Here is a 26,402-nt window from a genome sequence, read left to right as displayed (position 1 = left end):
GAATAACTTTTTTGTACTCTGAATGTTTAAAAATAGAATGGAGGGCCACTCGTTATTACTATTTTATTTCATAAACTCTGCTCATTTTTATCTTTATACTTAATGTATAAATTTATGTGAATTCCTTAGTAAAATTGGTTGAGTTAAAAAAAACTTTTATTTTGTGACTTATTTCTTCAATAGTAGGATTATATCTTTGGTAGAAATCTATAAAGTCTCAGGGGTACAGCCTGGTCAGTAATTTCTGCCCTTTTATGAATAAGTTTTTTATTCTGTGATTGGATTTGTTACAGAACACCTTTAATTCCTCTGGTGTCTTTAAAATGAAATTTAATTTTATCCTTCAGTTTACGTTTAAGTTTTCAAAAACACATTTCAGTAAGTTAAATATATCTCTAGTAACTTTTTTTTGAATATTCAAATTGTATAATTAGTGATTCCCATCTTTAATTTGAGAATGTAGGTTTTGTTGTTTTAGTTCAATAACTACTAACTACTCAATAATTTCAACACGTAATAGTGTGGAGACTTTTATCTCTTTTTAAACAACATTTATTTAACATTAACATAATGCAGCATGAAGGGTAGTTAAACTTTAGGGAGATTTCTTTTCAGTTTTGGTAACTTGTCCTAATGCCAGAATGTTGAGAATTGGCAGTTGTTGAAATTTATAGTAGGTACTAATGAATGCTTGAATTACTTTTATAAGTATTATGTACCAAGAAAGGATATCATGGATATTATATGATTTAAAGTTCTGCTTGTTTTGGTGTAATTTTTTAATAATTGATTTTGAATATATTTCATTGTTATTTCTGATTATTTGTCTTTATAGACTCTTATAGTTGCCTGGATTAAAGCAAATCTAAATGTGTACATCTCCCGAGAACTTTGGGATGACTTACTCTCAGTATTGTCATCATTGACCTATTGGGAAGAGTTAGCCACTGAATGGTCACTGACTATGGAGACACTAACTAAAGTTTTAGCTAGAAATTTATATAGTTTGGATCTCAGTGATTTACCATTGGATAAGCTGAGTGAACAGAAACAAAAAAAGCACAAAGGGAAAGGTAAGAGTTGTTCACAAAGATGTTCCATATAAATTTGTTTAAATAATTTGGTCTGGGAAAATCAAGCCAGGGAGAGGTGTGAAGGTAAAAGTTATATTTTCTCTTAATTATTCCCTCCTTAATTTACCCTGAAGGTTAAAAATTTTCAACAGTGAAACATGTAGGTACCTTGTAATTGTTCTTGAAGAGCCTTAAATTCAACAGTAATTTTGATGAGAAATAAAGTATTCTGTATGTTGTTCTGTACATATCTAGCTAAAGTTACATAAATAATTCAGAATCTTAAATATTTTGTCTTTAACAATTAACCAAAATGGAAATTTATAAAACACTCTTCCTTTTTATCATACACAATTTTTTATTGAAACATAGAAGGTGATTTCATGTTACTCTATTTAAAAAGAATTGTGTGAGAAATTCTTTTAAAAGCATTTTCTTAGTTTTAACAAAAGCAAACATTCCCTGGATGTGGATTATATACCTGCCTAATGTTAAAAAGCTGGAGAGGGACAGTAACATAGTGATTATATCATAAAAACATGTCCTTATAACTCTGGGTTTGCTGGTATTTTTCACTCTTAATAATTAGTTGCTGTCTAGAGATTACATCTGAGTCACATTTCATACTTAACAATAGTCCAGAGTGCTAAGTGTGTGACCAAACTACTTTTTCCTGGACTATTTATTTTCCAAGTGGCTATTATTGGCAGGTAGAGATAGAGTAACTTCCACCACAGGATGGATTTTGGTTAGCTCATTTTCTATCCTTTTTTGCCTGTCCAAATATTTCACTTCTATATGAAGCAAGTGGGTGGCAGAGTATTTATAATCGTTTATTGTTGATGTATTTTTTAAAATCTGCCTCAGTTTGGGAACATGAAAATGAAGTTCAGAAAAACCTTATAGTATGCAAGCATTTTATCTAGTTACTTTATGAGTAAACCTAAGAGTCTGAGGCAAAGTGGCACACATAATTCGAAGAGATAATTGATATGGTGACGGTACACTGAGACTGAAAATCTGCATTTCTAGGAGTGGGACATGAATTTCAGAAAGTTTCAGTTGACAAGTCATTTTCTAGAGGATGGAGTCGCGATCAGCCTGGCCAAGCCCCAATGAGACAGAGAAGTGCAACAACCACTGGTTCCCCAGGAACGGAAAAGGCGAGGAGTATAGTACGGCAAAAAACTGTTGGTATGTACTCTTTAAAATCATGAGAATTGTATGGGGCAATACGTTTATAGTCCTTAGTAACAATGTATATAAATACACTGTTTTCTTATCCGTTGGTTTTTGTTAAATGAAAAACTTCCATAGGAAAACCTTTTTTTCAGTAATACTTGGAGTCTGATAACATGCTGTGTTATCACTTTATGCTATTAAGATGTGTCTTACATTATTGTTTTTATGTAGTTTATTTTACTGTTGATATCAATAATTTTAAACGTTACTTTTCAGAATTGAAGAAGTAGAACTCTGATTCACTTTACCGAACTCATGTATTAATTGATATAGTTTCTACTAAGTGAATATACTCATAAACATGGAAAATTAGGTAGCATATTTTCAGTGCTACAATTATACAATTATATTGGCTTCACAAATTTCCAGTGAGGAATTCATGCTCTCTACTTGTAGACAGCTGAGGCTAAAGTGGAGTATATTGCTAGGTTCCTTGCTGCCTTTAACAAGCATGGAAGAAATTTCTATGATGGGAAGAATTTCTGGATGTAGGTTCACCCAGCATACTGTGGACCTAGTTACCATCTTATTCCTTTTCCTCTCAGAGATTTATAACTTGGTCTTCATTGTAGTAGAAAGAGTGCTGCAAGGAAAAACGAGGACTTTGTCCTGATCTTTTTTTTCACTCTGTCATCACTAAATAGCTAGATAACCTTGAATAATTTACTGAACTTTCTAGGCGTTATTTACTTCATCTGTATAGTGGGTATGATAATATCTCACATGCCTGAAACAAAATTGCTTGAAGTTACTTCAGGCTTTGCAATCTGTGATTCTGTGGAAGGAGAATTTTCTCTGGGAATGTATCTATATTTGATGGTAATCAGTGAAAAACACTACTATTTTAAAGAAATTTAAAAACGTTGTAGGACGTGTCTTCTATGAAATGATGGGTTCTAAAGTGTTAAGAATTACAGTTCTAAAGGAAGAAACAAAAGGAGAAAGAGAATAGGGAAATTAAAGATTTTAGAAGAATTAAAAATGTTTAAAATTGTTCAAAAGAATATTTTCACAATTGTCTTCTGCCTATAAAATAACCATAGAATTATATTGATTGTATATGTCAAGCCAGAAGAATGAGAGATTATACAAGGAAAAAGGATATTGATGGATAAAAGTTACTATAATTTAATTTTGGTTTAGAATTACATTTTGAAGTTCTTGGGAAGATATTGATTACATCTGAAATGCCTTTCTTCATTTTATGTTAATGTCACATTTATAGAAAATATTTCTATATTGGTTAAGAAGGAATTGTTCTTTTAATTTTAAAATTTTACTTAAAACTAGAATCTTTTAAAAAAGTTCCATATATATTTTTTTCTGATTATAGAAGTAATTTATGCTTAGTGTGGAAAGTAAAGTTTAAGGAAGCATAAAAACATATTAGGTGTCTAATGAGAAGAAATCATTGCTAACATGTTGGCATATTTCTAAACTTTATAAAAGCATGTGTGAGTAAAATACTCATCTTAAAAGTATACCTGACTGATTACTCTCTGATACCTATGTTAAAACAGTCTTGCCTGGCTTGCTCATTGGACTAACCTATCAAATAAAAAGTTAAAGCATTACCACAGCAAAGGAAACCATAAACAAGACAAAAAGACAACCCTCAGAATGGGAGAAAATATTTGCAAATGAAGCAACTGACAAAGGATCCAAAATTTACAAGCAGCTCATGCAGCTCAATATCAAAAAAACAACCCAATCCAAAAATGGGCAGAAGACCTAAATAGACATTTCTCCAAAGAAGATATACAGATTGCCAACAAACACATGAAAGAATGCTCAACATCATTAATCATTAGAGAAATGCAAATCAAAACTACAATGAGATATCATCTCACACCAGTCAGAATGGCCAGCATCAAAAAATCTACAAACAAATTCTGGAGAGGGTGTGGAGAAAAGGGAACCCTCTTGCACTCTTGGTGGTAATGTAAATTGATACAGCCACTGTGGAGAACAGTATGGAGGTTCCTTAAAGAACTAAAAATAGAACTGCCATACGACCCAGCAATCCCACTACTAGGCATATACCCTGAGAAAACCATAATTCAGAAAGAGTCATGTACCACAATGTTCCTTGCAGCTCCATTTACAATAGCCAGGAAGGACATGGAAGCAGCCTAAGTGTCCATCAACAGATGAATGGATAAAGAAGATGTGGCACATATATACAATGGAATATTACTCAGCCATAAGAAGAAATGAAATTGAGTTATTTGTAGTGAGGTGGATGGACCTAGAGTCTGTCACACAGAGTGAAGTAAGTCAGAAAGAGAAAAACAAATACCATATGCTAACACATATATATGGAATCTAAAAAAAAAAAAAAGGCCATGAAGAAACTAGGGGTTGGACGGGAATAAAGATGCAGACCTACTAGAGAATGGACTTGCGGACACAGGGAGGGGGAAGGGTAAGCTGAGACAGAGAGAGAGTGGCATGGGCATATATACACTACCAAATGTAAAACCGATAGCTAGTAGGAAGCAGCTGCATAGCACAGGGAGGTCAGCTCGGTGCTTTGTGACCACCTAGAGGGGTGGGATAGGGAGGGTGGGAGGGAGGGAGACGCAAGTGGAAAGAGATATGGGGATATGTGTATATGTATAGCTGATCCACTTTGTTAATAAAGCAGAAACTAATACACCATTGTAAAGCAATTATACTCCAATAAAGATGTTAAAAAAAAAAGTTAAAGCATTACAAATTTTGTTTAGAAAGGTAGCTGGATAAAGTTGGAAAATACTAATACTAGAAAATGTTGAACTCCTTGCATCAGATTTCATTACATGTCAGTACCATAATTTAACCTGTATCCTGAAGATGGACTTTTAATTTCCAATTTGGTGCTGTTAAAAATGGTACAGAATATAGTTATGTATATTTCTATACTTTGTGCTTACATGCAGATATGTCTGTAGGTTTAATCTACAGGATTTGGAATTAAATTGCCCTTTAAACAATGAGATACCACTACATATCTATTAGAATGGCTGAAATCCAGAACATTGGCAACATGAAATGCTGACAAGGATATGGAGCAACAGTAACTCTCATTGCTCGTGGGAATGGTACAGCCACTTTGGAAGACAGTTTGGTAGTTTCCTAGAAAACTAAACATACTCTTACCATAGAATCAGACCATCCTTGGCATTTACCCAAGTAAGTTGAAAACGTATGTCCACACAAACATTGGCACTCGAATATTTGAAGCAGCTTTATTCATAAACTCGGAATTTATGCCAGAACTTGGAATCAACCAAGATATTCTTAAATAGGTGAATGAATTAACAAACAGTGGTACATCCACACAGTGGAATATTATTCTTTGAAAATAAGAAGTGAGCTATCAGGCCATGGAAAAAATATGGAGGAGCTCCAGATGCATATTGCTAAATGAAAGAAGCCAATCTCAAAAGGTTACATATACTATGATTCCAACTATATGATGTTCTGGAAAAGGGAAAACTAAAGAAACAATAAAAAAATTACTGATTATTAGGGGTGGAGGTGGGGAGCAGGGCAACAAGGAGGGACGAATAGGTGGAGCACGGGGTTTTTAGAGCAGTGAAAGTATTCTGTGTGATACCGTAATGGTGCATACATGTTATACATTTGTCAAAAGCCCATAGAATGTACAACACAAAGAGTGATCCCTAATATAAACTGTGGATTTTGTTAATGACACTGTATCAGTATTAGCTCATCAGTTGTAGAAAATGTACCATACCAATGAAAGATGTCAGTACTTGGGGGAACTCGAGGTGGGGGTGGGAGAAGGAGGGGATATATTGAAACTCTTTGTACTTGCCACTCAATTTTCCCGTAAACCTGAAACTGCTTTTTCAAAATTAAAGTGTACAGGCAGACCTCAGGAGATAAGTGCGGGTTTGGTTCCAGACCACCACAATAAAGCAAATATCCTGATAAAGCGGGTCACACGAATTTTTTGGTTTCCCAGTGCATATAAAGGTTATGTTTACACTATACTGCAGTCTGTTAAGTGTTCAGTAGCATTATGTCTAAAGAAACAATGTTACATACCTTAATTTAAGATATTGCCCCAAAATGCTAACCATGAGTCTGAATCTTCAGCACTTCATAGTCTTTTTCCTGGTGGCTGATGACTGATCAGGGTGGTGGTTGCTGAAGGTTGGGGTGGCTGTGACAGTTTCTTAAAGTAAGACCATTAAGGGAGTTTGGGGCATTGGTTGACTCTTCTTTTCACAAACGATTTCTCTGTAGTATGCAATGATGTTTTATCGCATTTTACTCACTAGAATTTCTTTCAGAATTGGAGTCAGTCCCCTCAAACCCTGCCACAGCTTTATCAACTAAACTTAAATAATACTCTCAATCATTTGTTCTCATTTCAACAGTCTTCACAGCATCTTCACCAGGAGTAGATTCCACCTCAAGAAACCACTTTCTTTGCTCACTCATAAGAAGAAACTCCGGTTCAAAGTTTTATCTTGAGACTGAGTTTTATCTCAGTCCCATCCTCAGGCTAGTTCTGTTGTGCTTTCTACCACATTTGCAGTTACTTCCTGCACTAAAGTCATCCATGAGGATTGGAATTAACTTCTTCCAAACTCCTGTTAATGTTGACATTTTGACCTCTTCCCATGAATCACATTGTTCTTAATGGCATCTAGAATGGTTTTCTTGTTTCCAGAAGGTTTTCAGTGTATCGATACTTTGCCCAGATTCATCAGAGGAATCACCATCTATAGCAGCTATAGCCTTATGAAATGTATCTTAAAGAATACGACTTGAAAGTTGAAATAATTCTTTGATCCATGGGCTGCAGAATGGATGTTGTGTTAGCAGACATGAAAACAATGTGAATCTCATTGCACATCTCCATCAGAGCTCTTGGGTGACCAGGTGCATTGTCAATGAGCAGTAATACTTTGAAAGGAATCTTTTCTGAACAGTAGGTCTTGACATTGGGGCTTAAAATATTCAGTAAACCATGTTGCAAACAGATGTGCTGTCATCCAGGCTTTGTTGTTCCACTGATAGAGCACAGAGTAGACTTAGCGTAATTCTTAAGGGCCCCAGGATTTTCAGAATGGTAAATGAACATTGGCTTCAACTTGAAGTCCCCAGGTGCATTATCCCCTAACAAGAGGGCCAGCCTGTGCTTTGAAGCTTTGAAGCCAGGCATTGACTTCTCCTCTCTAGTTATGAAAGTCCTCGATGGCATCTTCTTCCAATAGATGGCTGTTGTGTCCACATTGAAAATCTGTTGTGTAATGTAGCCACCTTCATTAATGATCTTAGTTAGATCTTTTGGATAGCTTGCTGCAGCTTCTACATCACCACTTGCTGCTTCCACTTGCACTTTTATGTTATGAAGATGGTTTCTTTCCTTAAATCTCATGAACCAACTCTGCTAGCTTCATGCTTTTCTTCTGCAGCTTCCTCACCTCTCTCAGCCTTCCTAGAATTGAAGAGAGTTAGGGCCTGGCTCTGGATTAGGATTTGGCTTAAGAGAATCTTGTGGCTGGTCTGATCTTCTTTCCAGACAACTAAAACTTTCTCCATATCAGCAATATGGCTGTTTCGCTTTCTTATCATTCGCCTTTTCACTGTTAATTTCCTTCAAGAACTTTTCCTTTTTTGCAGTCACAACTTGCCTGTTCGGAGCAAGCAGTCTAGATTTCGGCCTGTCTTGGCTTTTGACATGCCTTCCTCGCTAAACTTAATCATTTCTAGCTTTTGATTGAAAGTGAGAGTCGTGTGACTCTTCCTTTCACTTGAACACTTAGAGACTATTGTAGGGTAATTAACTGAAGTTAGAAGTGGCTTTACAGAGATTCTCTGATCTAAGCTTTAGATTAGTAAATCCCCAAAATCCCAGGAGCTAATTCATGTAAGTCATTTTCTGTAGCATAGGTTGTGCAGCTGTGAGGCACTTGACAGATTTCCAGGTATGCATAAAGACCTGTAGTACAGTAGCAGATGGAGAGGTGCACTTCTGAAGAATTCATTCAGGATCAGAACACAAACTTACACCATTGTGATAATGGGAGAAGTTCCAAGGGAAATGCCCAAGCTCTTCCTTCAGGTTGGTGGTGGGAAAGAAGGAATAGAAGGAATTGTTATCTCCAAGGAATTATCTAACCCAAGGGAAAAAAATCAAGAAACTTGTAATTCATCTGTGGAATTGAAAATTTGATTCAATTTAGTTTTAAAAGAAATATCTCTTAAAATCACATCTGATTATAACTGTAGGTGGCATTTTACCTTTTGTGTTGATAAGCAGCACTTCAGGTTTTACCTGTGTGTTTATGTCTTTGCTCTAAGTTTTAAGAAATGATTACCTTGAAGTCAACGTAACTTTTATTTCAAATTGGATTATAAAATTGTCAGTCACTTTCATGAGAGGGAGAAGAAGCTAGCAGGAAATCACGAGTAGGATCAGATTCTGACATTTTGTATATGGTTTCAATTTTAAAATATACTTATCTTTAATACACTATACAGAAAGCCATACACTGAAGGCATGTTGTTGCCTTTTCTTAATGTATTCCAACCTTCCATGTTTTGCTGCACATAAATTTACCTGAAAGCTGCTCTTAAAGAATCCTTTATTTTGCCAACATTAATAAACTTGGGGGTTAGGGACTCTCTAATTATCCTTTTCCAGTTATAACTCTATGACATACATCTAGTTTTTGATTAATACTTTTTTTGGTTTTCTCCTCTATATGTTCACAATGAAAGCTTTTTTTTTTCCAAATGTTTATGCTGTGTGCCCAAATACAGATACTCATTCAGTAAAGATTTATTGAGCTCATATGTGCCAGGCACCAGAGTTATAAAGATAAGAAGATATAGTTTTCGCCTTTGAAAAGTTAGGAGGCTGACATATAAAACATACAGTCCACTAAAAATAGATTGTAAGCTTTGTAAAAGAAGGAATTCTTGTTTGTTTTGGTAATTGCTGTATTGCTAGTAAGTTAATTATGTGGGAGAGTCTTAAAAACATCACAGATGATATGACATTTTATGTATGAATGAGTGTCAAGAAGAAAAGAAGACCAAATATATTATGAACTCACAGGGCAATGTTGTTGTAAAAGAGCATGAAATCTGTAAGAAACAGTATAAAATTCTGTGTGGCAGCAACATGGGAGAACAGAAGGAGGAGAAGTTTCCGTGGATATTGCAGCTGGATTGCAAAGACCTTGTGTGACAGACTAAGGGATTTAGGTATCGGGGAACCAGCTGTTTCTAATAATCAGAAAAATCTAAGATTTTGAATTGATGGTAACATTCAAATATATGTATTTTTTAATCAATATCACTGTTACACTGGATATTATGCAATATTGTTTCTTTTAAATTCTCCATTCATTCATTTATTCAAGAATCTCTAAACTACAAGTTAAGTTAAAAAATATTTGGGAAGTATAAACTTTATTTCTAAGTGTGTCAGAATTTGTCTTTAATTTTGTGAACTGGTTACTTTTAAGAAATTACCAAATACAACTACAAATGCAATTTTTTTTAATTCCAGTTTTTTAAGTTTTTATCTTTAAAAATTTAATCTTTTAAATTTTTACATAATATGCTTAAGACTTGAATAAGCATAAACATTTTTCTCAATAACTCGATTCTTCATGCTGATTGCAAATTCTATTTTCTGTGTTTTTACTTAAAATTTTTAAATTATACTGTTAACTTTAATATAAATAGGAGATACTGATTTGATCAAGCATTCTTTTACCAGGAACAAATACTAACCATGAGATTTAATTCTTTAGATTATGAATTACATAAAATTCTCTAAAAAAGACCTATGAGTGACTTTGAAACTTTATTAGGAAAAAGTATGAAAGAAAGAATTTGTTCTTGGAATTCAGCTTCATTAAGAAGAATGGCTCAGAATTGCCTCAGAGTGGCTCAGAGAAATGCCCAAATATGGTACCTAAAATTTCTTGGAACTGTTAATATTGGTTCTTTTCAGTGTTTCCATTCGATGAACTTTTCGACCTTTGGTTTTGAGAACATAGTGCTACTTAAAGTGTCTGCTGTTTTTAATGCTATACCATTGTAACTGCTAATAATAAAAAAAACATTTTCCTGCTTTACACCAAAAAATTTACATTCGAAATGTCATATGTGTTCTCTAATTTCTTTTCTTACAGCTTGCCAGTATTTGCCGTGCTGAAATGTTTTAATTTAAGATTTCCTTCCTTTGTATCTTTTAGTTTTCTCTGTTGCTGCTTTTTCTGTGACACAAGCCTTTCATTATAGTCACTTCTTTTTTCCTTCCCCACTTCTTTCTTTTCCTTTTTTAAAGCCATGAGAAGCCGATCCATTGGTGAATGTGCTCTGCCATCGGCCTATATACGCAGTGCTAAAAGTGCTCCTGTTCTGATCCATACTTCCAAACCCTTCTTGCCTGATATTGTTCTCACTCCCCTTTCTGATGAGCTTTCAGGTAGTGCCACCTCTGCTAATTTCTGCACCACCTTTTTCACTTTTTAATCCTTCTGCTTTCAAATTTTGCTTAATCAAATAAACTCTTCAAAGTTAATTTCTTTGGGGGAGGTGTGGGAAATTGGGAAAGTGGTTGATCAATCAACATTTTGAGTTATTTGAACTCTAATGCTATCCTTGCAGTTCATTCTGGAAGTGCTAAGTTTAGTGCTGTGCCAATGACCAATATTTTGGGTTGTAAATGGTCCGTTTTTTTTCTGTTCATGTTTGATTTTTTCTTCTCAGGTGGTTAAATGAAATGGTAATGTATATTTATAATGTCATTATTTGACTAACTATATGGTAAATCTTGAATAATGCATTCTTCATCATCTATAGTAATGGAACTTAAGCCAGGGGAATCAGTAATTGAGAAAAGTACATAATCTAAAAGTTGTTTTAGAATAAATCTTTGTATTTATATTAGATTATAATAGCATATAGAATTCTAAGAACTCAACTCACTTTTAAACCAAATAAAGCAACCATTCTGTGAAGCCCCAATTTCTAAGAAGCCTCAAAACCTGGTCAGCTTTGCACTTCTGCCTCAGGTCCTTGATCTCCAGTATTGGGATGGTCTGCTCTTTAATAAGGCTTAATTAACATATAATAAAATACATAGTTCCTGGGTTCAGTTCAGTGAGTTTTGAGAATTGTACACCCCCCATCATCTTTCACCCCAGACAAAATATAATGTTTCCATTACCCCAAAAATTCCCTAGTGACACTTTCAAGTCAGTCTCACACACACACACACACACACACACACACACACACACACACACACACACACACACATAGAGTTTGTAATTTGTATCACCATAGATAAGTTTTTTTCTTTTTAAAAAAATTTTTTGTATGACTAAGATCATACAGTGCCTTGTCTTTTAGAGTGAAGCAAATTTGTGTTGAATATACAGTTGACCCTTGAACAACGCACGGGTTAGGGGTGCTGACCTTTCACATTGTCCAAAATCCATGTATAACTTTACAGTGGGCCCTCCATTTCTGTAGTTTCACATGGGCAGATTCAACCAACTGCACGTAGTGTTGTGCTGTACTACATATTTACTTGTAAAAATCCACAAATAAGAGGACCTGCACAGCTCAAAGCCGTGTTGTTCAAGGGTCAACTGTGCTTACTATGCAAAATGTGCTAGCTCAAAGAAAGTTATGGTGCATTCTTGGGTGCTTTCCTATACTCTTCTTAGGAGTATTTCCCTGACATTGACACTTTTGGTGAGGTTGCTGTTTTTTTTTTTTAACAACCTATCTTTGTACCCTCTTACTTTCTAATTGACTATAGGCTTATGTGAGGGAAGGTGCATTTTTATTAATAATGTTATTTCAGGTAAAATCCCTTTCACCATCCCTAAGATCAGAGATTTCTCCCAAACCAAGAGGAGGTATATAATTCAAAATTTAAAAGGAAAGTGAACTACATAAAAGAAGAAATTGTTCTTCATAGTTTTCTCTCTCCCCCTGCTGTGAGCAGGCTTAATTGAACTCATAATAATATATTTCCTGGATGCATCATCTAAGATCAGGAGTTGAGGTTTCTATAACTGTTTCACCAATAAGCCAATGAAACTACCCATAGACAATCACTCTAGCTTTTGGTTAGAAGTAGGGTTTTCCAGAAAAATATTTACTTGATACTCTTGAATACTTAACAGGGTAAAAAGGCACTTCTTTTCATTCCTTTTATGTTTGTTTATTTTAACATACTACGATTTCTAAGAAGTGGCTGTCAGTTTTCAATGTACTCTATTTTATTTTATTTATTTATTTATTTTGCGGTACATGGGCCTCTCACTGTTGTGGCCTCTCCCGTTGTGGAGCACAGGTTGCAGACGCACAGGCTCAGCGGCCATGGCTTACGGGCCTAACGGGCCTAGCCGCTCCGCAGCATGCGGGATCCTCCCGGACCGGGGCACGAACCCGTGTGCCCTGCATCGGCAGGCAGACTCCCAACCACTGCGCCACCAGGGAAGCCCAATGTACTCTATTTTTATCCAGCCCTTTTTTTCTCCTCTAGTATTCTTGGTTAGATGACCATTCAACCTACATTGTTGTGAATGTGATGCTATATGGTATAGCTATATATAGATAGACTAAACTAGTTGAATAGCTGAATATCGTTGGAGAGTTTTTCTTAAGTTCTGGGGACTCTTTCAAGGGCACTGACTCTGTCAGTGACTTTAGTTCTTAACATTAGAGTCATCTGATGTTGAGCACATGTTTCTTCCCAGGCTCTTGTCTCAGGTTTTGATATAATATCCTGTGGGTTGCAGGAGTATCTTAGTTTATTTTTTAAAGCTCTGCAGGTAGTGCTGGTGTCTGGGCAGGCATATTTTTCCTGTCCTGTCTTCTACACTAGACTGTAGTTTTACACGTATGGTAGGCCAGCCTTGCAGTCTTTATTTTCCTGATAAACAAAGAGAAGTCAGAAATCTCAATAATTATTCTTAAGCAAATTAGCTTTTACTGTCAGAAATAATACTTTCATGATAGAAGGGATGTAAAAGAACATAGGCATGGTGGGCAACTGACTTTTGCAACTGTTTCTTATTATTTTCTAATCAAATACTGTGGGTGTCTCACCCTGAAATAAAGTTTACAAACCCACTTTCTTCCAGTTAGTTCTCAAAACTGCTAATTTGTTTGCCATATTTGATGCTGTTAGATTCTAGTCTGTCTAGGCCATATTATGTAGACTGCTAAGGTTATTAACAGTACTTCAATATTTGAATTGAGCACTATAGAGCAAAATATTTTGATCTCTCTGCTTCTATTTTCTGAGTATGAGGAGAAAGAAGATGTTATGTCTCATGCCCCATCCTGTTCCTAAATTCTGCCTAATCAGGAGAATTTTCTATCTCTAATCAAACAAGCAGGTTCTTCTTTGCACAATCAAGGAATTTATTTCTTTCATCATCAATATGTGATAGTAACCTTTTACAGAGTTTCCACCTAGAAAACCAGCAGATTCTAGCATAATTCTAAATTAGATTTTTTGTTGTTGTTGAAATAATTTGTGTTAATTTTTTAAAAAGTACATCTCAAGAAAAGTTTGAATCTAACTTAAACATGGCATTATATAACATGTTTGCAAACAAATAAAACTGTATAATTTTCTTATTAAAAAAATATTGGTCATTTGTCTATTTCCAGAATTTAAGAGTCAGGGAAACAATATTAGAAGGATAAGAGTAGAAGATAGTTTAGTGTTTTAAATTTTAGTGGTCTAAAATTAAAGTTAATTATTTGGGCTTGGTTTATTGCTTTTCAGTCTTTTCATATGATTTCAATGATGTGCGTACTGCTTTAAATTACCTACAAATTGAACATCTAGTCATAAAAACATGTAGAATTTTTACTAGCCTCTGCTAATAATAGAATCGAAAACATAGATATTCTATAGTTCTTAACTTACCTTGAAGGTACATTGCTATTATAGCCCAAATAGGCAAAAAAAAATTTTTTTAACTACATAAAGGACATTGTCATTTCCTTTAGGTAATTCAGAAAAAACTTGAGCTTCTAAATGGCATCAGTTTCTATATAAAGTAATATAAATGATTTTATGAATTCAGGAGCTGTAAAAATATTATTACTGATAGCTAGTGTTTGTGATTAACCGAGAATAGAAGTTAACTTTGGTAAAAGGGATTTTGGCACTTTTTTCTATACCTCGTTTTAGAAATTAGTTAAATTTTCTAGTGGTATGTTAGTATTACAGATTAAGAGATTTTTTTCCCCCTGAGGAACTAGCTTGATATTTTAGTAATTAGCAGCTACTAATTTTTAATATAAAAGACATGCTTTCCTTCTACCAGTATTTATTGAGCCCCTACTATGTGACAAGAGCTATTTCAAGCAAACAAAATCCTGAAGAAAGGTAAATTTCAGTGAAAAGAATTTTTTTTTACATGTTACAAGCTAATACTACACTTTAATTTACAGCTTATCTTTTTGAAATAGCAAAGAAAACTTTTCTTTGAAACACAACATTCAGAAAAAACTACTTTTTAATCCAGAAATAATTTCCAACACTTTAATGCTAAAACATTGTTAAGCAAACCCAGAGATGAAACTTGACATTGCTAATACTTTGTAGGCTGTATAGGAAACATTTTCTCAATGTTCAAGTTTTTTTTTTTTTAAGTTTGTTAAAAAGCTTTTTTCTTGTTTTGCTCAATCACTGGTTACTGATACTTTAGATTAAAATAATTTAATTAGACACTGCCGTTGTTCAAGGTAAAATGTAAGCAGCATAATTAAATAGTTTCGAAGGCCATTTCTGTTATAACCTGTTGTTACCATTATTTTCAGCAATCCAATACAAAGTTTGTCCATTGTGTTCTTCTGTAACATTTACTAATATTTGTATTTGACTAAGTTTTGATTTCTAAGATTCTTATCTTTATACAGATAAATCACTGTGCTGGTTTATAATTTCTTAATAATACTTAAAAAAAAATTAATTATTTCATGAATATGTAATATATATTATTCAAGAAATTAAGACCATGGACTAAGTTTTTCCTTACTTCAAATCCCAGCTCTCCATCTTCTAGCTGTGTATCCTTAGGTGAGTGAATTAAATAGTTTCTTCATGTATAAAATGGGGATAGTAACACTTACTTCATGAGGCTGTTGTGAGGATTAAATGAGTTAATACATGTAAGATGCTTAGAACAATGCATGTAGGAATGACTGTACAGTCGGCCCTTCATATCCAAGGTTGGTTGAATCCATGTAAACCTGCGGGTGTGGAGAGCCAACTGTGTTCACTGTACTAGGCCATTTTATATAAGAAACTTAAGCATCTGCGGATGTTAGTGTCTATGGGGGGCTCCTGGAACCAGTCCCCAGCAGATACAGAAGGACAACTGTATATGATTTAGCTGTCATTTAGACTTTTTTTTTTTTTTTTTTGCTGTACGCGGGCCTCTCACCGTTGTGGCCTCTCCCATTGCGGAGCACAGGCTCCGGACGCGCAGGCTCAGCGGCCATGGCTCACGGGCCCAGCTGCTCCGCGGCATGTGGGATCCTCCCGGACCGGGGCACGAACCCACGTCCCCTGCATCAGCAGGCGGACTCTCAACCACTGTGCCACCAGGGAAGCCCTAGACTTTTTATCTTCAACAAGGTTCAGGTATATTTCTTTAAATTTAAGTCTCATTAGAGTCAGTCATGCTTAATTCAAGTGCTGACTTTGATTTCTTTTATGCAATTAATATTGTTATATGCCCGTGTAAGAACTGTATTTAAAGCTTAAAACTTTCAAAAAGTTTTTTGTTTAATTTTAAATTCTCTAACAGTACATTATTGATAGAAAAATATTATTTTATTTTTTTTCAAAGCTCTTGCCCTCTTAGACTTGAAAGTTTTTTAGACATTAAAGTTTAGGGAAAGACACTTAGGCTGAAATAATGGTTAAATTTCCTAACATGCAATGTGAGGACTGGGTTTGGGAAGAAATTCCTAAAAACAGAACTTCACAATAATCTTTACTGGTTTCTTTAGAATGTAAAAATTATGGAATATCAATAAAGGGGAACTTCCCTGGTGGTCCACTGGTTAAGACTTCACACTTCCACTACAGGGGGCACAGGTTCAATCCCTGGTTGGGGTAAGATCCCGCATGCCATGCAGCACGGGCAAAATAATTAAATAAATAAAAATAAAGGAAACTAAACATTAAAACTAATATTCTCCATTTTTTGAATTTCGTATATTTGTTAGTCTCATAATATTAGATTTTAATAAGGTTTTAAGATCTTGATTTTGAATTTGCAGCTAATAAAATAATTCCAGCTATAAAATTCTTAATATTTTTTATAGAAAAGTTATATAGTCTTTATCCTTTGCTGAGTCTATTAGAATATTTTGTGGAAAGAAACTGGAGTGCATGGTGAATATGATCTCTAGGCAGAGGGTCTTAAGACCTATTATGGGAGATAAACCAAAATACTTAGCATTCGTCAAGATACACAAATATGCATTACTTATCTGCTACAGTAATAAATGGAGTATAATGCATAAATATAAAGTTTCTGAGGAGATGCTTGCTTTTTCATTTAGAAGAATTCTAAGTGGAGTGCATGAAAAAGAAAGCCAACATTTTTTTTAAAGTGTATTCTCCTCAACTTAATGATAACAAGAAATTGTTTCAACTTTAGGAGATATTTTGTATTTGACCCGTATTGGGAGTCTAAATGTATATCTTCAGGAATATAGTACAGTCTTAGTATATTACAAACTTGATCTGAATTTAGTATAAGGTGCCTCCTTTTGGACCTCATACAGAGAAAGGGATATGAGTGAAATAGCAGAAGGACTAGCCTCTTTTCATCCATTGCATGGATCCTGAGAATATTTTTAATTACTATCCCCATTTTATAAATGAGAAAACTGCTGTCAGAGTCTGGAGTAAGAAAACCAGAGTTTTAGACCTAACACCATCAATAAGTATATCTGTGATCTTGGACAAGTAACTGTTTTACTCTGGATCTAAATCTTCTCATTTTGATCAGTTATAGTTCTGTTATTTATAATCTTTGCATTACAAGCCTAATGAGTACCCAACATCTGACTTTTTGACTCTGTGTCCTTTTTTCATTATATTTTTCTGGCTTCTGAAAAAATTTTTTTAGTTATTTCTAGGTAATGTTAAATGTCATGATAGATTCATAGACATGGTATTTTACTTCTAAAATTTCTAATTTGTATATATCTCTACAGCTAAATAGTATTTCGTATTGTGATTTTCAATTTCGTAAACATTTTTGAGGATTTACCATATACTTAGCACTTCAGGCAGTAAAAACAATGTAATGACGTTGAACACTAAACCTGCTTCTCAAATTTGAGAGAGTGGCTTCATCTCTTTGGGCCTCAGTTTCCTCGGTGAGAGAGTTAAATAATCTATGATGTCCATTTTGACTCTAAAATCTGTAATTCTTTAAAAGAAATGTAAGAAGCCATAGGTACAGTTTTTAGGGTTTGATGGTTATTTAATGGAATGGGCCAGTGATAGGCAGAGAATGTTTCTTCCTAGTAGATTAATGGTGTTTGTGTCAGAAATGAAAAAGTACAATTATTTTTTTTAGCAATGTATTAGTTTTATTTGATAAGATGAATAGATTTTAATGCTATAATTAAATAAAGTAAAATGCCTCAGTAGAACAGATAAATAGTTTCCTGACAAAGATAACTTTAGGAAGAGGGTGGAGATTTCCATGTGTAATCTGTGATCGAATAGATAAGCAAGATTTGAAGAAAAGGTGATGCCTCTTGCCTGGTAAGGAAGGAAACAGGAATTTATAAGACCCTATAAGATTCTGCAATGGGATATTTAGATCAGCTTTTTTGTGTTAAGATATACTTTTTCTGCTTGGAACTTAAATAAGTACAAAAAATTGAATAGCAAGTTTGAATTGCTTGATTTATTGGCACAGCTCTATCTTTAACTGCACTTCCAAATGTTCCATCACCTCACTGTCTATTTCTATGCATGTTAACATATTAAAATGTATTCTGGTAGTTTTCTAATTGATTTATATTACATGCTATATTGGCTTGTGCACATCATTATTTAAAAACAGATTTGTATTTTTAATAGATTTTCTTTCATTGAACTTACAAAAAATCTCAAAAATTTTTATTTTTAAGCATATGCTTAGGGTATGGTTGAAATTAATACTTATTTTTCATATTCGTATAGTTCCTACTCTGTAATTTTTCTTTTTTACAGATATTGATGATGCTCAAATACTTCCTCGTTCAACTAGAGTCAGACATTTTTCACAAAGCGAAGACACTGGAAATGAAGTTTTTGGTCCTTTGAGTGAGGAGCAGCCATTGCCTCGAAGTAGCAGCACTTCTGACATCTTGGAACCATTCACTGTTGAACGAGCCAAAGGTGCAGTTCCTGTAATTGACAGTTCATCCCATCATGCACCAAGCTTGCAGAGTTCCACAGAGGCTTCTTCAATAACTAGATCCACTGAAAGCCACATCACTGATACTCATAGTAGAGAGTCTTCTCTGGAAGTTGGTGATAGCATATATGACCATCTTTGTCACTTAATAGATCCAGTAGAACTTGCAGATTCAGCTTTTGAACAAATCCAGTACATTGACCTTGAAGGAGATGATGATCTTCTTTCCTCCCTGAAAGAATATTTTAAGGAAAACCAGGAAAGTCATAGTAAAAACGAGTTAGGTAAAGATGTAGCTTCACAGGAAGTGATTATTGCAGTAAATAGGGATGAAAGATCATCCTTAGATAAATTAGAACACATAGACCAGGAAAGTAAATCAGAAAATACCACCTCCTTTGTTGGGACTCCTGAAAACATACAGTTTCAAAAAGAATCAAACTCAGCTGTCTTCATGAGTAACAGTGCACCCAACCAGTTAGACAGCTTTATGAGAACAAAAACTTCTGAAAAATGTAAACAACTAAACAGTGATAAACAGTCATCGGAACCTGGTTCAGGTAGCCCTTGTGATAAAGAAAAGAGGAAACATCTGTATAGACAAACAGCCACAGAACTAGATGCCTGTATAGATATAACACTAGCTGAAAAGGTTAAGGGTATGCAAATTAATGAAAAAATCATTGTCCCACATGTTTTGCATGCCAAGAAAACTACTCTAAAAGCACCTGTTAACCACAGAATGCCTCATGTTACAAGCACTAGCAAGCTTTCTCCAACTAAAAGGAGCTTGTCTGAAACAGTAACTCATAGAGCCAAAATCATGAAAATTGCTTCTAAAAAACGAAATAGTGTTCACGTTACTTTTAGACCATCTACTGAGTCAGTTCAGTTTTATAACCCTCTGGAAAACAAAGAGGCTCCGTGGAAGATGAAGCTGCGGAAGCTCAGTGGCTTTAGTAGCAGCAGCAATAGCAGCATCAGCAGCCCCCACGCCAGCTCAAACAGTGTCACCGAGCTAGTGAAACCCGGTGTGTACAGGCCTCTAGACACGGCATCAGTAAGTAGTAAGACAGTTAAGGAATCTACAGAGATCCCCACCGCCATATTACAAAAAGAAGGAATTGCTAGTAATCAGTTAGGAGGTAGTCGTAGTACTATTAAGTCGTCAAGTCATGAGGCAGGACTACAGCAGGGCTCCCTGGGTGGCGTTTATAAAACTGTTGTACATGCTCTTTCGAAGCCGAAGGCAAATGTTTCCCCACAGAGGCAGAACAGAATGCCACCAGAGGCTCCACTGAGGGATCTGTACAGTCATGTAATGGGCTATTTTGGAAGGAAAGCTGCAGGTGAGCACTAACAGTGTGCAGAGCGCAAAAGGAGAAAGACAGCACCAGTTTGGCTTAATGCAAGTGAAGCAAGCTATAAGCAATCAAAAAGCTTTGGGATGGTCACTGCTTTCTCTGTTTGGTTATGCATGCGCCTTTCCCCAGCTGTATTTTTCCCAGCATAAAATGTTTATTTAAATTACTAATTTCCCTTATAAAGCATTTAGTTAAACCTCTTTGCTGCTGAACAAGATAGGAAAGAGGGACATACAGGAAAATTTAATGACCTTCCAAAGGCTACCTAAATCAGATATTTTTCTGAGTGTGTACTACATGAACCTTGAAATTAAGTTTACCGAGGAGTTGGAATACTTTCTCCCCTGCCCCCCCCAATAGTTTACATTTAGAAGGGCCCCAGCTCTATATAATTGGGTTCATTTATTTTTACTGCTGATTTACTTGATTTTATCTTTTTCTTGGTAGATTACTGTGACATGATATAACATAATGGAAATCAAGGTCCTACAACCAACACCAACATTTTTAGTTAACTGTCATTGAAGAGGAAATTATTTCTTAAACCTCAAAGTGGACTCAGTTACTTTTCATTTACACCATTTGCAAACAAGCTGTAGGCTTTTTAGTTTTGCATTCATTTGTATAGAATGCAAGTTATATCCTTAAAACACTTATCATTACTTTCTTTTTTCTGAGATTTTAGATGTGCATAAAGGTTTCATGATAGCCAATCATGATTTAAATATGGAACCTCTATGGACAGATTACAGAAAGCAAGATTATGGTAACTGTTTTCTCTTATGTTGATTCAAATTTAAAATAACTTCACAGTTATAGAAAATTAACTTTCAGCAGTAAGGTAGGTTTTGATTTTATTTGTTTAACATGGTTTTGTTAGCATGATTAACAGAACGCTGCATCTTGCACTGAGCCATTAATGCCACTTGAGGGCAGTATTTGACAGCTTAAAAAAGCCTGGCCAAGTAGTATAAAGATAATGGTATTTCAGAGTGATTTCCTGACCAGTATATTTTCTTAACCTGAAATGCTTTGTAGTTCATTACGAATATAAACAGTGTCGATATCCTTTGGTTGCAGAGAAATCACCTTTTTTACAGCATAATAGTGAAATAAGTAAATATCATTTTCTGTAAGTTCGTTTCCCAAGTTTAAAACTTTCTTGTTAATGTTAATCATAATGTAGTCATAAAAGAATCAAAATAACTATTGTGGGTTTTTTTTTTAAACAGAAAAATCTTTGTGAAAATAAATCTCTTTTTTCTTAAAGCAAAAAATTAGATCTGTAGTGAATAGAAACAACATTATGTCAAAATCATAGAATTTTAATTTATTAATATCTAAACTTAAATTCAAGGGATATATTTCTTGCAAATATTCTTTAGGGAAAATGGAATTATAAATTATTAAGGCTCCAAATAGAAGCAGAGGCAGGAAGAAAGAAAAATATACCAGTTTCTTTATAGGCAATATTAACCTAACTTCAACTAGTGCTTATCTATAAGCTTTCTTGCTGTTTAAGGTTATACTGAAGATTGACTAACATCTGCTTAGTTAAATAAAGTAAATATCAATTTACTAATTCTTAAAATTCAATCTAAAAGGAGAGAAATTATTCGTAGATGCATGTTTGGCAAATAATTGATATGGCATAGGTAATTTTTTGGCTGTTTTTGTTTTAAATTTAGGAAATGTAGTTAAGTCTTTCTTCACTATATATAGTTATTTATTTATTTTTAGTCAATAAAGAGGACATGAGCACAAAACTGCCCCCTCTTAATAGTGATATTGGCAGCAGCAATGCTAATGTTCCTGATCTGATGGATGAGTTTATAGCAGAACGACTTCGAAGTGGTAATGCCTCAGTAAGTGTTATTTTATTTATTTGATTTTAGAGAGGAGGGTAGAGAAACTAAAAGATATATACATATGTACATATATATGTATATGATATACATGTGGAAAATTTTATTCAAATCAGCCCTCACCCCAAATTTAACCCTCTTTTGAATTAAGATTTTAAATTATATTTTTATAGTATTTTTTATTCAAAGACCTAAAACAAGCAGGCTTTTAGTTTTGACCAGGGTGAAAATTTGGGATACCTGTTTGCTCAGCTCCTGTGGTATAAGCCACTACCTTCTTAGTTCTTTCTCTGTTTTTCATCTTTGCTCTTAGAGTACTCTGATGCCTGTTGCCAGCCCTCAGCAGGAAAGATAACAATGGAGGTCTTCTGGCCCAACTCACACCATTTTGATAGCATGCTAACATCGGTTACTTAATCATTACAGATAACTTTGGAATAGATTTTAAAGTTATCTTTATCTTGAGTATTAGAATTAAGGCAAAATGAAAATAGAAGCAGTTTTATTCCTAATGATGCTTAATTGTTGAGGAAAGATAAATATATGTGGAATTGCTTTTTTTAAAGGACAATATTCCATTTAGATTTCAACTTGTCTCTTTAGTGAAAGTCTGTAGCTCCATTACATTTTCCTTTTTTTTTTAAAGTTTTTTTCCTTGAGTGGGAAAAAAGTTATAGAATCATTATATGTAATCATCATAGAATGACATCCTTGCTGTCATTCTTCCCTCCCTCCATCATCTCTTCCCTTTGTTTCTTTTTCTCCTTTCTCTTTTTTTTTTTTTTTTTTTTTTTTTGTGCTGCACTGCACAGCTTGGGATCCCTTAGTTCCCCTACCAGGGGTCAAACCCATGCCCCCTGCAGTGGAAATGCAGGATCCTAACCACTGGACCGCCAGGGAATTCCCTCTTCCATTTGGCTCTTTTTTTTCCATTTGAGTACTTTGCTCTTTCTACTATCTCATTTTAATATTCACTCCATGGATCTTTCTGAGGCTTCAGGGTCTCAGGCCCAGCACCAAATGGTATTTGGGTCTTTGCTTTAGCCAGACCAACAGTTGTTCAGGACCCAGCTCCATACAGTTACACGGAGTCTTCAGTTAGTGTTTCCCCACCTCCTACTTCATACCCTAAATTTCAACATTTATTGTGACGATTGTCTTGGAAATTAAAGATTTCACATGCTTAATGAGAATTCAAAAAAAATGTTTTAATGGTAAAATGTTTCTTGAATTTTTAGACTATGACAAGAAGAGGAAGTAGTCCAGGTAGCCTCGAAATTCCCAAAGACCTCCCTGATATTCTAAACAAGCAGAACCAAATGCGCCCTATTGATGACCCAGGTGTGCCCTCAGAATGGACTTCTCCTGCCAGTGCAGGGAGCAGTGATCTTATCAGCTCAGATAGTCATTCGGATTCTTTCAGCGCTTTCCAATATGATGGCCGAAAATTTGACAGCAAGTATCTTTTTTCTGTTTGAGCAGTACGGTTTTTTGTTGATTTGTTTTCTGTTCGAGACTGACTGACAGTTTACGTAACCATCATATTCCTCTCTAACATTACTTAGGGGTTCCCATATACATATTTTGATTTCATTTTCAGTGAAACTCCAAAAGAATTTTTAGGGAATCACTTCAAGTTGAGACCTCTTTATTTTGCCAACTAAAGGCATTTAAAAAACAAAAAACACTGTTCTTTCATAGAACAAATGATATTTTAAGACCAGACAAATAGACAGGAAAAAAGATGGACTTGGTGTTAGAATAAAGGACAGTCATGGTTATGAGTTGGACTGTTTCATGCAGTCGTATTTGGGGACCACTATCTAGTTATGGTCAATGCTTCAGCATGTTCAGTAGTTACGTTCAATGCTATGGTACCCAGAACCTTACTTGAATAACTGCTTCATGTTAAAATGACATCAGTGATATCATTTGGTGCTATAGTACTACCACATAGCTTTTCTGCTGTAATTCTGTATTACACTTGGCAGTCAGTGAAGGGTACCAAAATTTAAAAGAAGAAAGTCAAAATCTTGGGAACCAACTTTGTGAAGAGCTGGGAGATGCATTGGAGAATTATGTTTCTTGCCCTCATGGATTATATACTACTCTGATCTTGGACTGGAAATATGATTTGAGAGAAAAATGACTCTTACCACGTATGTGGCATTTTTATTATATATATCTCTCTTCTAGAGATTATAAAACTTGAAAAGCAGTTAAGTATATTTCCAGCTATCAGAAAACAGGGATAAGAATAGTGATGATATATTGTATGTCTCTGTCCTTTTATCATTATTTTTGTTAATAATAGGCTATGAGGATCTTTAAAAATTTGTTTCTAATTATAAACTTCAAAGTGTTAACATTATTTACCCTTGTCTGAGTGGTATGTAAATAGAATAAATTTGGGGGGAATGTTCATATTTAATTATTTTGATGAAGTAGCTGTGTCTCTTTTGTAAATATTTTTGTTTTGTAATTGGAACTTCTGTACACTAGCATTTCTTCTTCCTATAGATTTTGGCTTTGGAGCTGATACTGGGAATGCATCCTCTGCTGATGTGGATTCAGGTTCTGGCCATTATCAGAGTGCTGAAGAGCAAGAAGTGGCTAGTCTAACCACACTTCACATCGATTCGGAAACAAGCAGTCTTAATCAACAAGCTTTTTGTACTGAAGTTGCAACGGTTACTGGTAAAGTTACTCAAGGGAGTGTATTCCTTAAATGCATTTTTTTTTAAGCCACTAAAGAACCTTTTCAGACTTGTATTTGATAGATTTTATCTATTATTTATTACTATTTAAGTATTATTTTTTTCACTCATCTTTATGTAACAATGGAGGGAAAAAAACTTTAACATAAGAGTTTTTTGACCTGGAGTCCACATGGATAAGCTTCAGGGAACTCTATGAACTCCTAATACTGTATGCAAAATTTTTGTGTATGTTTGCACCAGAGCATTTCCTGCAGCAATTTTTAAATAAATAACCAAAAAGTTGAGGTACTGCACTTTACCTTTTTCATTGATTTTCAGAGTTAGCCTAGATTTTTGTAGATTTCTTTGGTAAACTATTTATTATTGAAAACATAAAGCACACTGCCTAAAATAAGGTCTGTTTGTCAGTATACTAATATTCTGTATTTATATAGTAAATTAATATAGTAAATTATGCTTTTCAGCAACTTTTTGTGTGTGGTCAAACCTGACAATAAATAATATGACAAGTGGGGCCCAAGAAATTGAGTCATGAAAGGCAGGGTCACATTATTCCAAGAGCAATATAGTGACCAGAGGGAGCCTGAGCAGCCTGTGGCCCATACTTCAAGAGTTCCACTGTATTATCCAGGTTCACTCTGGTTCCTACTGCAGTTTGACGCCCCTTTGATGGATGATGGATAAAATATCAATAGGGTGGTTTTTGCATCCTGTGGTTGGCTGGAACTTGAAAGACTGGAGCAGTGATGTCTGCATGTCTGAATTAGGCACATTTCTTCAGCCAAATCAAACTGATGAAATTTGGCCAGTGAAATACTCAACAGGCAGGAACCCATCCTATGTTTTCACATTCTTCTTTTCCACATCTTTTCTACCAGAGGATAAGTAAGAACTTTAGCCTGCGCATTGCAGAATGAGGGCTGAGTGGAAGATAGGAGCCAGTTTGGTTGGATCCACAGTCTGATCGTTACGGAATTTAAGTTACTACTCAAAGAAGAATTCTTATTTTACAATAAACATCTTTTACTGTAGTTGTCCTTAAACATAAATTTAGATGAAAATTTGGATGAAAAGATACTCAACATTACTAGTAATTAGGGAATATAAATAATCCATGAGGTACCACTATACACATAATAAATCAGCTCAAGTTAAAAACACAATACCAGTGTTGAAGAGAGTGTGGAGCAACTGGAAATATCATACATTACATTATTATAATGGGAATGCAAAATGGTAGGGCCACTCTGCAAAAATACGGCAATATCTTTTAAAATTAAACATACATTTACCATATGACCATTCCTAGGTATTTATTTCAGACATTTGTATGTGAAAGTTCATAAAAGCATTATTCACAGTAGCTAAATTGAAAATAGTCCAAATATCCATTAACCAGTGAATGAATAATCAAATTGTAATGTATTCATCCATCCAGTATTCATTGAAATAGTACTCAGCAATAAAAAAGGAATTAAATGCTAATATATACAAAACCATAGCTGTCTCTCAAAAATATGCTTTTAAATGAAAGATGTCAAGGCTAGCAATGTTAGTGGCATATAGCAATGGGCAAGTTTCTCTTCTCCTGAATTGCCTCAAGCCTGAAGTGAGTGAAATAAAGTAGCAGTGGGTACCAGAGTTTCCGTAGCTGGACCAGGAATGGAAGTAGGCATTCTTGCTC

General features: G+C 34.7%; 1 protein-coding gene across 3 annotated transcripts in view; it reads left to right on the top strand.

Moving 5' to 3' along the window:
• RALGAPA1 (Ral GTPase activating protein catalytic subunit alpha 1) overlaps positions 1 to 26,402 on the top strand; it is a gene marked incomplete at its 3' end in the record, with an annotated part of 235,275 nt that overhangs the window by 90,700 nt on the left and 118,173 nt on the right. Inside the window, exons 15-21 of one of the 3 annotated variants that reach the window (XM_079701196.1) lie at positions 836 to 1,073; positions 2,106 to 2,267; positions 10,642 to 10,782; positions 18,583 to 18,750; positions 21,874 to 21,998; positions 23,237 to 23,453; positions 24,519 to 24,695. In XM_079701196.1, the coding sequence (XP_079557322.1) occupies positions 836 to 1,073; positions 2,106 to 2,267; positions 10,642 to 10,782; positions 18,583 to 18,750; positions 21,874 to 21,998; positions 23,237 to 23,453; positions 24,519 to 24,695 (1,228 nt within the window). Of the gene's footprint in view, positions 1 to 835; positions 1,074 to 2,105; positions 2,268 to 10,641; positions 10,783 to 18,582; positions 20,119 to 21,873; positions 21,999 to 23,236; positions 23,454 to 24,518; positions 24,696 to 26,402 lie in introns of all 3 variants that reach the window. The other 2 variants (XM_079701197.1, XM_079701195.1) reach the window with 2 other exon arrangements.

The sequence above is a fragment of the Hyperoodon ampullatus genome (genome assembly GCF_949752795.1).
Source record: "Hyperoodon ampullatus genome assembly, chromosome: 3".
Classification (NCBI taxonomy): Eukaryota; Metazoa; Chordata; class Mammalia; order Artiodactyla; family Ziphiidae; genus Hyperoodon; species Hyperoodon ampullatus.
This window is presented reverse-complemented; position numbering and strand designations above follow the sequence as displayed.